Source organism: Heterodontus francisci, chromosome 2, assembly GCF_036365525.1.
Source record: "Heterodontus francisci isolate sHetFra1 chromosome 2, sHetFra1.hap1, whole genome shotgun sequence".
Classification (NCBI taxonomy): Eukaryota; Metazoa; Chordata; class Chondrichthyes; order Heterodontiformes; family Heterodontidae; genus Heterodontus; species Heterodontus francisci.
This window is the reverse complement of record NC_090372.1, coordinates 227,026,365-227,040,091: the sequence shown is the minus strand read 5'-3', so window position 1 is coordinate 227,040,091 and position 13,727 is coordinate 227,026,365. Positions and strand designations below refer to the sequence as shown.

At 47.5% G+C, this 13,727-nt stretch overlaps 1 protein-coding gene across 1 annotated transcript in view; it reads right to left on the bottom strand.

The window, feature by feature from the left end:
* Positions 1–13,727, bottom strand: part of LOC137380502 (nuclear receptor-binding protein-like) — a 113,957-nt gene that overhangs the window by 47,626 nt on the left and 52,604 nt on the right. The window contains exon 2 of the mRNA XM_068052410.1: positions 2,829–2,951. Within this exon, the coding sequence (XP_067908511.1) occupies positions 2,829–2,951 (123 nt within the window). The remainder of the gene's footprint in view (positions 1–2,828; positions 2,952–13,727) is intronic.

The window sequence follows — 13,727 nt, the reverse complement described above, 5'->3', positions numbered from 1 at the left end:
CATGGAGACAGGGTCACATATACAGGAAGGGTGTGTACCATGGAGACAGGGTCACATATACAGGAAGAGTGTGTACCATGGAGACAGGGTCACATATACAGGAAGAGTGTGTACCATGGAGACAGGGTCACATATACAGGAAGTGTGTGTTCCATGGAGACAGGGTCACATATACAGGAAGAGTGTGTACCGTGGAGACAGGGTCACATATACAGGAAGAGTGTGTACCATGGAGACAGGGTCACATATACAGGAAGTGTGTGTAGCATGGAGACAGGGTCACATATACAGGAAGAGTGTGTACCATGGAGACAGGGTCACATATACAGGAAGAGTGTGTACCATGGAGACAGGGTCACATATACAGGAAGAGTGTGTACCATGGAGACAGGGTCACATATACAGGAAGGGTGTGTACCATGGAGACAGGGTCACATATACAGGAAGAGTGTGTACCATGGAGACAGGGTCACATATACAGGAAGAATGTGTACCATGGAGACAGGGTCACATATACAGGAAGTGTGTGTACCATGGAGACAGGGTCACATATACAGGAAGTGTGTGTACCATGGAGACAGGGTCACATATACAGGAAGAGTGTGTACCATGGAGACAGGGTCACATATACAGGAAGAGTGTGTACCATGGAGACAGGGTCACATATACAGGAAGTGTGTGTACCATGGAGACAGGGTCACATATACAGGAAGAGTGTGTACCATGGAGACAGGGTCACATATACAGGAAGAGTGTGTACCATGGAGACAGGGTCACATATATAGGAAGGGTGTGTACCATGGAGACAGGGTCACATATACAGGAAGAGTGTGTACCATGGAGACAGGGTCACATATACAGGAAGAATGTGTACCATGGAGACAGGGTCACATATATAGGAAGGGTGTGTACCATGGAGACAGGGTCACATATACAGGAAGAGTGTGTACCATGGAGACAGGGTCACATATACAGGAAGAGTGTGTACCATGGAGACAGGGTCACATATATAGGAAGGGTGTGTACCATGGAGACAGGGTCACATATACAGGAAGAGTGTGTACCATGGAGACAGGGTCACATATACAGGAAGAGTGTGTACCATGGAGACAGGGTCACATATACAGGAAGTGTGTGTTCCATGGAGACAGGGTCACATATACAGGAAGAGTGTGTACCATGGAGACAGGGTCACATATACAGGAAGAGTGTGTACCATGGAGACAGGGTCACATATACAGGAAGAGTGTGTACCATGGAGACAGGGTCACATATACAGGAAGAGTGTGTACCATGGAGACAGGGTCACATATATAGCAAGGGTGTGTACCATGGAGACAGGGTCACATATACAGGAAGAGTGTGTACCATGGAGACAGGGTCACATATACAGGAAGAGTGTGTACCATGGAGACAGGGTCACATATACAGGAAGAGTGTGTACCATGGAGACAGGGTCACATATACAGGAAGTGTGTGTTCCATGGAGACAGGGTCACATATACAGGAAGGGTGTGTACCATGGAGACAGGGTCACATATACAGGAAGAGTGTGTACCATGGAGACAGGGTCACATATACAGGAAGAGTGTGTACCATGGAGACAGGGTCACATATACAGGAAGTGTGTGTACCATGGAGACAGGGTCACATATACAGGAAGTGTGTGTACCATGGAGACAGGGTCACGAAAAAGCCAGGCGGAAGACAAAGAAACATTTATTTATTTATTTTTTAGAATGTGTTCTGATCTGGAATACGCTGCCTAAACAGGTGGTGGAAGTAGATTCAATAATCACTTTCAAAAGAACTAAATAAATACTTTAAAATGAAGATTCTCCAGGGGTATGGGGAAGAGCATTTCAGTGCATTTCTGTGCTGTCTGATTCAATGATATTTATTCTAAGAAACCCAAGGGAATGAGCAAGCATTTCACCTGAACTTCTCGCAATCCTATAAAATTAGGGGAGATCAGGAAGTGGTAGCTCCACAACCTTGCAGTTTGTGTTTCAAAAGCCAATAAGAGGTTAGAGGGAGGGAAGAGTCCCAAATTTTACAAAGAATTTACAACACAGAAACAGGACATTCAGCCCATCCAGTCTGTGCTGGTGTTTCTGCTCCACACGAGCCTCCTCCCAACCCCTCCCCATCTCACCCGAGCACCTTATCTTTCTATCCCTCTCTCCCTCATGTGTTTATCTAGTTCCCCCTTAAATACATCGATACTATTCACCTCAACCACTTCCTGTGGGAGCGAGTTCCACATTCTCACCACTCTCTGGGGAAAGGAGTTTCTCCGGAATTCCCTATTGGATTTATGAGTGACTGTCTCACATTGATGATGTCTGGTTCTGCTCTGCAACACAAGTGGAAACATCTTCTCTACATCCACCCGATCAAACCCTTCCATCATTATCAAGACCTCGATCAGATCATCTCCTCAGTTATCTCTTTTCTGAAGAAAGGATTCGTCACTTGATCAATATTTCCTGTGAGGTATAAACTCTCAGTTCTGGTAACATCCAGCTTCAACTTCTAACTAGGAGGTCGTGATTGGCCACTGTGTCTTCAGCTGCCTGGGCCCTAAGCTCTGGAATTCCCTCCTGAACCCTCTCCGCCTCTCTACTCTCTCTCCTGCTTTAAGATGCTTCATAAAACCTACCTGTTTGACCAAGATTTTAGCCATCTGCCCTAATATCTTCTTGCATGCCTGTGTCAGAATTGCTTCATAATCACTCATGTGAAGCATCTTGGGATGTTTTACTATGTTAGTCGCTATATAAATGCAGGTTGTTGTTGAAATGCTGCCAGTGTGATTTGAGGATTACCTCATGAATCCGGAAGACTCGGCTATCTGTGAAGTGAACTTCGTTCCAAGCCACCTCCACCCCTTCCTCCGTGTCCATGGCCAGGTAGGTGCTCTCAGTCTGGTGGACATTCCCCTGCCTCACCTGGGCAAAGAACAAAATGAAAGGTGAATCAGAAAGGCCTGAGGGTGAGGTAACAGACGTGGTATTCCAGCACAGTGCCCGAGTCACTGCCAATCCACAACCTGAGTAAAGGCAAATCACAACACACCACAATCACAACCAAGAACTTGCATTTGTATAGCACCGTTCATAGCCTCAGCCATAATCTTACTGAATGGCAGAGCAGGCTCGAGGGGCCGTGGGCCTACTCCTGCTCCTAATTCGTATGTTCGCGTGTATGTTCGTATAAACCCCTCCCCCTCTCCATCTCTTTCTTCACCATTAAATATCTTAAACCCAGTGAAGAAACTGTTGGATCCCATTAGTTACACAAAGTGAGACGAGGTCCGACTGTAGCTTTAAGAAACTTTATTGCAGTACTTCTTGGTTACATCATCAGCAAAGCAAACAGCAACAACACCTGGGCTCTTCTCTCCTCTCCTTTTCTCTCCCTTAGCTCCTCCTGCCTGAGCAGGGAAATCAAGCCTTTCATATAGTTCTTCATACACATCAGTGACACCCCTTTATGTTCCCAATTGGTTTACAAACTCTGCAGTTTCTTGGTGTCAGGGCCTGACTGGGGTACTGCCTTGTCACCTTCCCTTCTAGCAGTTTCTCATCCCACCTATCTCCTTGGAATGTTAGGCTGATTGCTATACAATAGGCTTACAGCTGTCCTGTTAAACTAACAAGAGAAAACTATTTCTACTGATAAGCTGTCTGTGCAGCTCCGAGGTTACTTTGTTAGTAATACATGATTGATTAATTATTTCATCTTTAATGTCCCCATATTATTCTGTTCTCGAAAATTCTGTTCCCACAAAAACTTTTCCACAAATGCCCTCTAAATCTCCTGCCCCTTACCTTAAATCTATGCCCCTGGTTCTTGATCCCTCTGCTAAGGGAAAAAGTTTCTTCCTATCTATCCTATCAATGCCCCTCATAATTTTGTATACCTCAATCAGGTCCCTCCTCAGCCTTCTCTGCTCTAAGGAAAACAACCCCAGCCTATCCAGTCTCTCTTCATAGCTGAAATGCTCCAGCCCAGGCAACATCCTGGTGAATCTCCTCTGCACCCTCTCCAGTGCAATCACATCCTTCCTATAGTGTGATGCCCAGAACTGTACACAGTACTCCAGCTGTGGCCTAACTAGCGTTTTATACAGCTCCATCATAACCTCCCTGCTCTTATATTCTATGCCTCGGCTAATAAAGGCAAGTATCCCATTTGCCTTCCAAACCACCTTATCTACCTGTGCTGCTACCTTCAGTGATCTATGGACAAGTACATCAAGGTCCCTCTGACCCTCTGTACTTCCTAGGGTCCTACCATCCATTGTACATTCCCTTGCCTTGTTAGTTCTCTCAAAATGCATTACCTCACACTTTTCAGGATTAAATTCCATTTGCCACTGCTCTACCCATCTTACCAGCCCATCTATATCTCCCTGTAATCTAAGGCTTTCCTCCTCACTATTTACAACACCACCAATTTTCATGTCATCTGCGAACATACTGATCATACCTCCTATATTCATGTCTAAATCATTAATGTACACTACAAACAGCAAGGGTCCCAGCACCAATCCCTATGGTACACCACTGGTCACAGGTTTCCAATCGCAAAAACAACCCTCAACCATCACCCTCTGCCTCCTGCCACTAAGACAATCTTGGATCCAATTTGCCAAATTGCCCTGGATCCCATGGGCTCTTACTTTCTTAACCAATCTCCCATGCGGGACCTTATCAAAAGCTTTACTGAAATCCATGTAGACTATATCAACTGCTTTACCCTCATCTACACATCTAGTCACCTCCTCAAAAAATTCAATCAAATATGTTAGACACGATCTCCCCCTGACAGAGCCATGCTGACTATCCCTGATTAATCCCTGCCTCTCCAAGTGGAGATTAATCCTGTCCTTCAGAACTTTTTCCAATAGTTTCCCTACCACTGATGTTAGACTCACCAGCCTGTAATTACCTGGATTATCCCTGCTACCCTTCTTGAATAATGGTACCACATTCACTGTCCTCCAATCCTCTGGTACCTCTCCTGTGGCCAGCGAGGATTTGAAAATTTGTGTCAAAGCCCCTGCTATCTCCTCCCTTGTCTCACATAACAGCCTGGGATACATCTCATCTGGGCCTGGGGATTTATCCACTTTTAAGCCCACTAAAACAGCTAATACATCCTCCCTTTCAATTCTAATTTGTTCAAGTATATCACAATCCCCCTCCCTGATCTCTACACCTACATCGTCCTTCTCCATAGTGAAAACAGATGAAAAGTAATCATTTAAAATCTCACCTATGTCCTCCGGCTCCACACACACACATTGCCACTCTGGTCCCTAATGGGCCCTACTCTTTCCTTGTTATCCTCTTGCCCTTAATATATTTATAAAACGCCTTAGGATTTTCCTTTATCTTGCCATCCAGTATTTTTTCATGCCCCCTCTTCACTCTCCTAATTACTTTTTTAAGTACCCCCCCCCCCCCCCCCACCTCTACACTTTCTATACTCCTCTAGGGCCTCCGCTGTTTTCAGCCCTCTGAATCTGCCATAAGCCTCCTTTTTGTTTCCTGATCCAATCCTCTATATTCCTTGACATCCAGGATTCCCTGGACTTGTTGGTCCTACCCTTCACCTTAACGGGTACATGTTGGCTCTGAACTCTCACGATTTCCTTTTTGAATGTCTCCCACTGGTCTGATGTCGACATTTCCTACAAATAGCTGCTCCCAGTCCACTTTGGCCAGATCCTGTTTTATCATATTGAAATCGGCCTTCCCCCAATTCAGTACCTTTATTTCCGGTCCATCTTTGTCCTTTTCCATAACTACCTTAAATCTTACAGAGTTATGGTCACTATCCCCAAAATGCTTCCCCACTGACACTTCTACCACTTGTCCGGCTTCATTCCCTCGGATTAGGTCCAGTACTTCCCCTTCTCTTGTAGGATTTTCTACATACTGGCTCAAAAATCTCTCCTGTATGCATTTTAGAATTCCTCCCCCTTTAAGCCTTTTGCACTAAGACTATCCCAGTAGATATTGGGGAAGTTGAAATCCCCTACTATTATTACCCTATTATTTTTACACCTCTCTGAGATTTGCCTACATATCTGCTCCTCTATCTCTCCCTGACTGTTTGGAGGCCTGTAGTACATGCCCAGCCAAGTGATTGCCCCCTCTTTGTTTTTAGGTTCTACCCATATGGCCTCATTTGAGGAACCATCTAAGATATGATCCCTCCTTACTGCAATAATTGACTCCTTGAACAACAGTACAATGCCACCTCCTCTTTTACCCCTTCCCTATCACGCCTGAAGCTTCTATACCCAGGGATATTGAGCTGCCAGTCCTGCCCCTCCCACAACCATGTCTCTGTGATAGCAATAATATCATAATCCCATATGCTAATCAATACTCTCAATTCATCTGTTTTACTAGTAAGATTCCTTGCATTGAAATAGATGCAATCCAACCTTGCATTTCTCCCTTGTTCCTTAACAGGTCTATATTTGCTCTGCCTTCCAGGCAGATTCACTTTCTGTTCTATATTTGACTGTGCCTCACCCCCTACTGTACCTCCACTCTGCATCCCAACCCCCTGCTAAATTAGTTTAAACACCCCCCAACAGCACAAGCAAACCTCCCAGCAAGGATGTTGGTCCCGTTCCGGTTCAGGTGCAACTTATCCAGGTCTCACCTTTTCCAGAAACAGACCCAGTGATCTAGGAAACTAAATCCCTCCCTCCTGCACCATCTCCTCAGCCACACATTCCTCTGCTCTATCCTCCTATTCCTAGACTCACTAGCACGTGGCACCGGGAGTAATCCAGAGATTACAACCTTTGAGGTCCTGCTTTTTAATCTGCTACCTAGCTCCCTAAATTCTTGTTGCAGGACCTCATCCCTCTTTCTACCTATGTCGTTGGTACCAATGTGAACCACGACCTCTGACTGTTCACCCTCCCCCTTCAGAATGTCCTGCAGCCGCTCTGAAACATCCTTGACCCTGGCACCAGGGAGGCAACATACCATCCTGGAGTCACGTTTGCAGCCACAGAAACACCTATCTGCACCCCTTACAATAAAATCCCCTATCACTATAGCTCTTCCACTCCTTTTCCTCCCCTGCTGTGCAGCAGAGCCCTCCGTGGTGCCACGAACTTGGCTGTTGCGGCTTTCCCCTGGGAGATCATTCCCCCGCAACAGTATCCAAAGCGGTATATCTGTTTGAGAGGGGGATGGTCCAGGGGACTCCTGTACTACCTGCCTGCGTCTACTACTCCGTCTGGCGGTCACCCATCCCTTTTCTGCCTGTGCAGCCATTACCTGCGGTGTGACCACCTCACTAAACATGCTATCCACGACGTCCTCAGCATCACTGATGCTCCACAGTGAATCCACCCACAGCTCCAGCTCCGTAATGTGGGTAGTCAGTAGCTGCAGATGGATACACTTCCTGCACACATGGTCGTCAGGGATACTGGAAGCATCCCTGATTTCCCACATAGCACAGGAGGAGCATATCACGGGGCTGAGCTCTCCTGTCATGACCTACCCTTAGGTTAATTAGTTACTCCCTTAATTAAAAAATACTAATTACACTAGGGGCCTTATTCTACTCCAAACACTACCCACTACAATCTAAAGTCATTTATAAATTACTCTAATTTATGTAGTGCTACTCACCTTATCACTTGAGATTTTAAAAAAAACTTTCCCCTTTTTTAAGCAATTTAGAAGCACTAACAGCTGTTACTGACCCAACCAATCACCTTGCAGAATTCCCGTGATGTCACTAAGTTTTTTTTCTATTTTTCGAGTCTCAGTGCGTGCTGAGAGAGGCAGGTCCACCAGCCGCCGTTCCGGATCAACTTCCTCGCAGGTCCACCAGCCGCCGCTCCGGATCAGCTTCCTCGCAGGTCCACCAGCCGCCGCTCCGGATCAGCTTCCTCGCAGGTCCACCAGCCGCCGCTCCGGATCAACTTCCTCGCAGGTCCACCAGCCGCCGCTCCGGATCAACTTCCTCGCAGGTCCACCAGCCGCCGCTCCGGATCAACTTCCTCGCAGGTCCACCAGCCGCCGCTCCGGATCAACTTCCTCGCAGGTCCACCAGCCGCCGCTCCGGATAAACTTCCTCGCAGGTCCACCAGCCGTCGCTCCGGATCAACTTCCTCGCAGGTCCACCAGCCATCGCTCCGGATCAGCTTCCTCGCAGGTCCACCAGCCGCCGCTCCGGATCAACTTCCTCGCAGGTCCACCAGCCATCGCTCCGGATCAGCTTCCTCGCAGGTCCACCAGCCGCCGCTCCGGATCAACATCCTCGCAGGTCCACCAGCCGCCGCTCCGGATCAACATCCTCGCAGGACCACCAGCCGCCGCTCCGGATCAACTTCCTCGCAGGTCCACCAGCCGCCACTCCGGATCAGCTTCCTCACAGGTCCACCAGTCACTGCTCTGGATCAGCTTCCTCGCAGGTCCACCAGCCGCCGCTCTGGATCAGCTTCCTCGCAGGTCCACCAGCTGCCGTTCCGGATCAGCTTCCTCGCAGGTCCACCAGCCGCCGCTCTGGATCAGCTTCCTCGCAGGTCCACCAGCCACTGCTCCAGATCAGCTTCCTCGCAGGTCCACCAGCCTCCGCTCCGAATCAGCTTCCTCGCAGGTCCACCAGCCTCCGCTCCGGATCAGCTTCCTCGCAGGACCACCAGCCGCCGCTCCGGATCAACTTCCTCGCAGGTCCACCAGCCGCCACTCCGGATCAGCTTCCTCACAGGTCCACCAGTCACTGCTCTGGATCAGCTTCCTCGCAGGTCCACCAGCCGCCGCTCTGGATCAGCTTCCTCGCAGGTCCACCAGCCACTGCTCCAGATCAGCTTCCTCGCAGGTCCACCAGCCGCTGCTCCAGATCAGCTTCCTCGCAGGTCCACCAGCCGCTGCTCCAGATCAGCTTCCTCGCAGGTCCACCAGCCGCCGCTCCAGATCAGCTTCCTCGCAGGTCCATCAGTCACTGCTCCGGATCAGCCTCCTCGCAGGTCCACCAGCCACCGCTCCGGATCAGCTTCCTCGCAGGTCCACCAGCTGCCGCTCCGGATCAGCTTCCTCACAGGTCCACCAGCCACTGCTCCGCTCTGCTCCCAGCTTTGTCTCTCTCTCTCTCTTTTGTCTCTCCTGCTCTCTCTATCCCTTGTTTTCTCTATTCCTATCCATCTCTTTCTCTCTCTCCCTACCCCTCTCCTTCTCTCTCTCTCCAGCCTTCTCTTTACTAATTGGTAAGATTAATAATATAACAAATAGAGACATGTTGTCAAAGCGTTTCGTCCTGCAATCATCAGGACAATCGTAAGAATACCAATGTAAAAGAAAACAACAGCTTTATACTGTATGAGAAGAGAGTGCTGACTGGTTGGCAAGTGAACTCTGATTGGTAGAGGGGATACTCAAGTTCTGTACGACCAAACGACTATTAATATAACAAGTAGGAGCAGGAGTAGGCCCTTCAGCCCCTTGAGTATGGCCTGTCATTCAATAATGTCACACTCATGGGAAGTGCAGCGAAGGAAATACAAAAATAAACTGGAGAGTTATCAAAAATAAGAACAATTTAAAAGACTGGTACACTTGCCTTCATCAAGGTGGAGGATAAAGGCACATGGCATACACCTCTGCACTGAAATACACATTCATATTTGCTAGAACTAAAACTCATTAACCTTTATTCGTTAACTCCTTACCGAAGGAAAGATATACTTGCAATAGAGGGAGTGCAACGAAGGTTCATCAAAATAACTCCTGAGATGGAAGGATCGTCCTGTGTGGAAAGATTAAACAGACTGGGCCTTTATTCTCCGGAGTTTAGAAGAATGAAAAGTGATCTCATTCAAGCTTACAGAATTCTTACAGGGCTGGTCAGGGTAGATGCAGGAAGGATGTTTCCTGTGACTGGGGAGTCCAGAACCAGGGGACACGGTTTCAGAATAAAGGGTAGGCCATTTAGGACTGAGATGCAAAGGCTTTTCTTCATTCAGAGGGTGGTGAATCTTTGGAATTCTCTGCCCCAAAGGGCTGTGGAGGCTCAGTCGTTGAGTGTGTTCAAGAGGAAGATCAATAGTTTTCTACATATTAAAAAGATCAAAAGATACGGAGATAGTGCAGGAAAATGGTGTTGAAGTAGAAGATCAAACAGGACCTCACTGAATGGCAGAGTGGGGTCGAAGGGCTGAATGGCCTACTCCTACTATTTCTTATGTTCTTCTTCTTACCATGCCACACAATTTTATGCACTCCCAGCCTCCAAACCTGCCAGAGTATTTGTTTAGTTTCTCTGCCATTTCCTATTCCCATTATAAATTCTCCTGTAATGGGCCCACATTTGTTGTTGCTAATCTTTTCCTCTTTACATACCTATAAAAGCCTTTACAGTCTGTTTTTATGTTTCTTGCTAAATTACTTTCGGATTCTATTTTCTCTTTATCAGTTTCTGGGTCCTCCTTTGCAAAATGCTTAAATAATCCCAACCTCAGACTTACTACTTTTTTTGGCAACTTTATAAGATTCTTCTTTTGATATAGTTCCAAGTCCGGATGGTGTGTGACTTGGAGGGGAACTTGCAGGTGGTGGTGTTCCCATGCATCTGCTGCTCTTGTCCTTCTAGTTGGTAGAGGTCGCGGGTTTGGAAGGTGCTGTCGAAGGAGCCTTGGTGCATTGCTGCAGTGCATCTTGTAGATGGTACACACTGCTGTCACTGTGTGTTGGTGGTGGAGGGAGTGAATGTTTGTAGATGGGGTGACAATCAAGCGGGCTGCTTTGTCCTGGATGGTGTCGAGCTTCTTGAGTGTTGTTGGAGCTGCACCCATCCAGGCAAGTGGAGAGTATTCTATCACACTCCTGACTTGTGCCTTGTAGATGGTGGACAGGCTTTGGGGAGTCAGGAGGTGAGTTACTCGCCTCAGGATTCCTAGCCTCTGACCTGCTCTTGTAGCCACAGTATTTTTTGGCTACTCCAGTTCAGTTTCTGGTCAATGGTAGCCCCCAGGATGTTGACAGTGGGGGATTCAGCGATGGTTTTGCCATTAAATGTCAAGGGGAGATGGTTAGATTCTCTCTTGTTGGAGATGATCATTACCTGGCACTTGTGTGGCGCAAATGTTACTTGCCACTTATCAGCCCAAGCCTGGATATTGTCCAGGTCTTGCTGCATTTCTACACGGACTGCTTCAGTATCTGAGGAGTCACGAATGGTGCTGAACATTGTGCAATCATCAGCGAACATCCCCACTTCTGACCTTATGATTGAAGCAGCTGAAGGTGGTTGGGCCTAGGACACCTCAGTGGGCAAAGCCAGTTGCCCGGAGAGGTTCAGGAGATGCCTGTGTCTGTGCTGATCTCAGTCCTGGTGGGAATTGGGCACTGCAATTGTCCATATGGTTCTTTGACGATAGATGAAAATCAGTCAAGGTTCCTTCTCTTGGTTGCTGCCAGAATCTACCTGGAATGTGTGTATTAGTGCTGGGCCTAGTTAGTGCTAGTGCCTAGACTCTCAATCAGATGGGCCACTGTAGTGCGGAGGCTGCATTCCCTGTTTTCTACCATTGGGTATGGAAGCCTAGAAGCTCTGGTACTGGATTAATGACATGGGATTTAATTCAAATCTCACTAGGACGAGCTGTAAACTCAATCAATCCACTCAGCACCAGGATGTTGATGGTCAAACCTGTTGGAGTGTTGTGGAAACTCGGCAGCCATACCTGGCCAATGTCTGATATCAGTCAACCAAGGCACCATTTTCCGGCTCAGGTGTGTAAATGATCCCACGTCACTACTTCGAAGAACAGAAGATGAGTTTTCCCCAGTGTCCTGAGGCCAATTGTCGTCGACATCAGATGCCCCTCAATTCAACAATGATGTCTACTCAAGGTCACGAGTTTCTGCCATGGGTCTTCAGGTGACTGAACAGGCCGATTCTTGACCCGCAGATCATTGGGAAAATGGGGCAGGACGTCCCATGAGGTAGTGGGATCCGGAGGGCAGGATTTGCTTCCTTTTCTTTCCTTCTCTGTTGCCACTCTGCCTCATCATTAAGGCGTTTGGACTCAAAGCAGCTTGTTGGACAAGTTATCGCCATTTTGAATGACAGGTAGCAAGCTTCTCCCAGTCATGAATGTCAATCTGCCATACTTCAAAGAGAGCTTCAGAGTGTCTTTGAAGCAACTTCTTTGTCCTCCCCCGGAACGCTGGCTATTTGAGAGTTGAGAAAACAGGACCTGGCCGGGGAGATGGTTTTCGGTCATCCGGACACAGTGTTCAGTCCATCAAAGTTGGTTCTGCAGTTTTGCCTGAATGCTTGTGGGGTTGGTTTCAAGAATGACACTAGCGTTTGTTCGACGGTCCTCCCATTGAATCCGGAGGATGCGGCGGAGGCATTGCTGATGGGATTTCTCTAACGCTCTTATGTGTCACTGATACACAGTCCAGGTCTCACTGCAATACAGGAATGTGGTGACAACAACTGCTCTGTACACGAGGACTTTTACTGACTTGTGGAGGTCTTTGTTGTCAAACACCCGCTGCTGGAGTTTGTAGAAGGCGGAGCAGGTACAGCTGATCCAGTAATGGATCCTTTTGTCAATGGTGACATTTTGAGAGAGGTCGACAATGCTTTCATGGTCACTATTAGACTAGCTTTTAATTTCAGATTTAATTGAATTCAAATTTCACCATCTGCCGTGGTGAGATTTGAACCCATGTCCCCAGAGAATTAGCCTAGGCCTGTGGATTACTAGTCCAGTGACATTACAACTAAACCACCGCCTCCCCCTCCAATGCCTACAAACAATAACCTTGCAGTGCAGCTTTGGGAGCTTGGAATGGCTTCCAAAAATGTAGGCACAACTGGACCAGCTGTCACAGCACCTCCAGTATGCCAAGATTTACAAATTGTCACAATACATGAGGTCAGCACTCCACTGAAAGGTATGGAAGGTTGCAACAGAGTGCACTGAATCGGTTAGAGACCTGAAACTACTTTACCCAGACAAGTTTGATACAATCGGCGATTTCGAGGCTGATGCCATATTGAACGTGAGGAAGGATGCAGTTCCTTCTGTTGAAGCACCAAGGAAGTACAGGGGCAGATTCAACAGAAGCTTAAAGTGGAGCTGGATGAGATGGAGCTCAATGGAGTCATCCGCCAAGTGTACCAGCATTCTGATTGGTGCAGCTCCATTACCTGGGTGTTGAAGAAAGATCGCAATCTCAGGATTTGCTTAGACCCGTGACGACTGAATTTAGCCCTCAAGAGATGCCCAGACAAAATCCCAACCCTGAGGAGCTGAATCCTAAGTTGACTGATGCTAAGTATTTTTCAAAGCTTGATGCAAAGCATGGCTATTGGTCTGTCCATTTAGCCAAGAAGTCCCAGCTAGTCACAACTTTTAGAAAGAGATACTGTTTCAGACGGTTACTGTTTGGTCTGTGCACCAGCCTGGACATTTTCTAACAATCTGTGGGCAGGATAATGGAAAATGATCTGGGTTGTATCTGTACAACCAGAAATATTGTGGTGATGGGGCAGACCAAGACAGCATAATGGAAACTTGCATTTGCTAATGCTGGCTGCTCATTGTGAGGGCCTTGTGTTTAACAGCAAAAAGTGTCAGGTCAGCGGTGGGCACATCAATGTCTTTGAGTCAATATATTCCACCACAGGAATACGCCCAGGCCCAGATAAGATCGAAGGTGTCA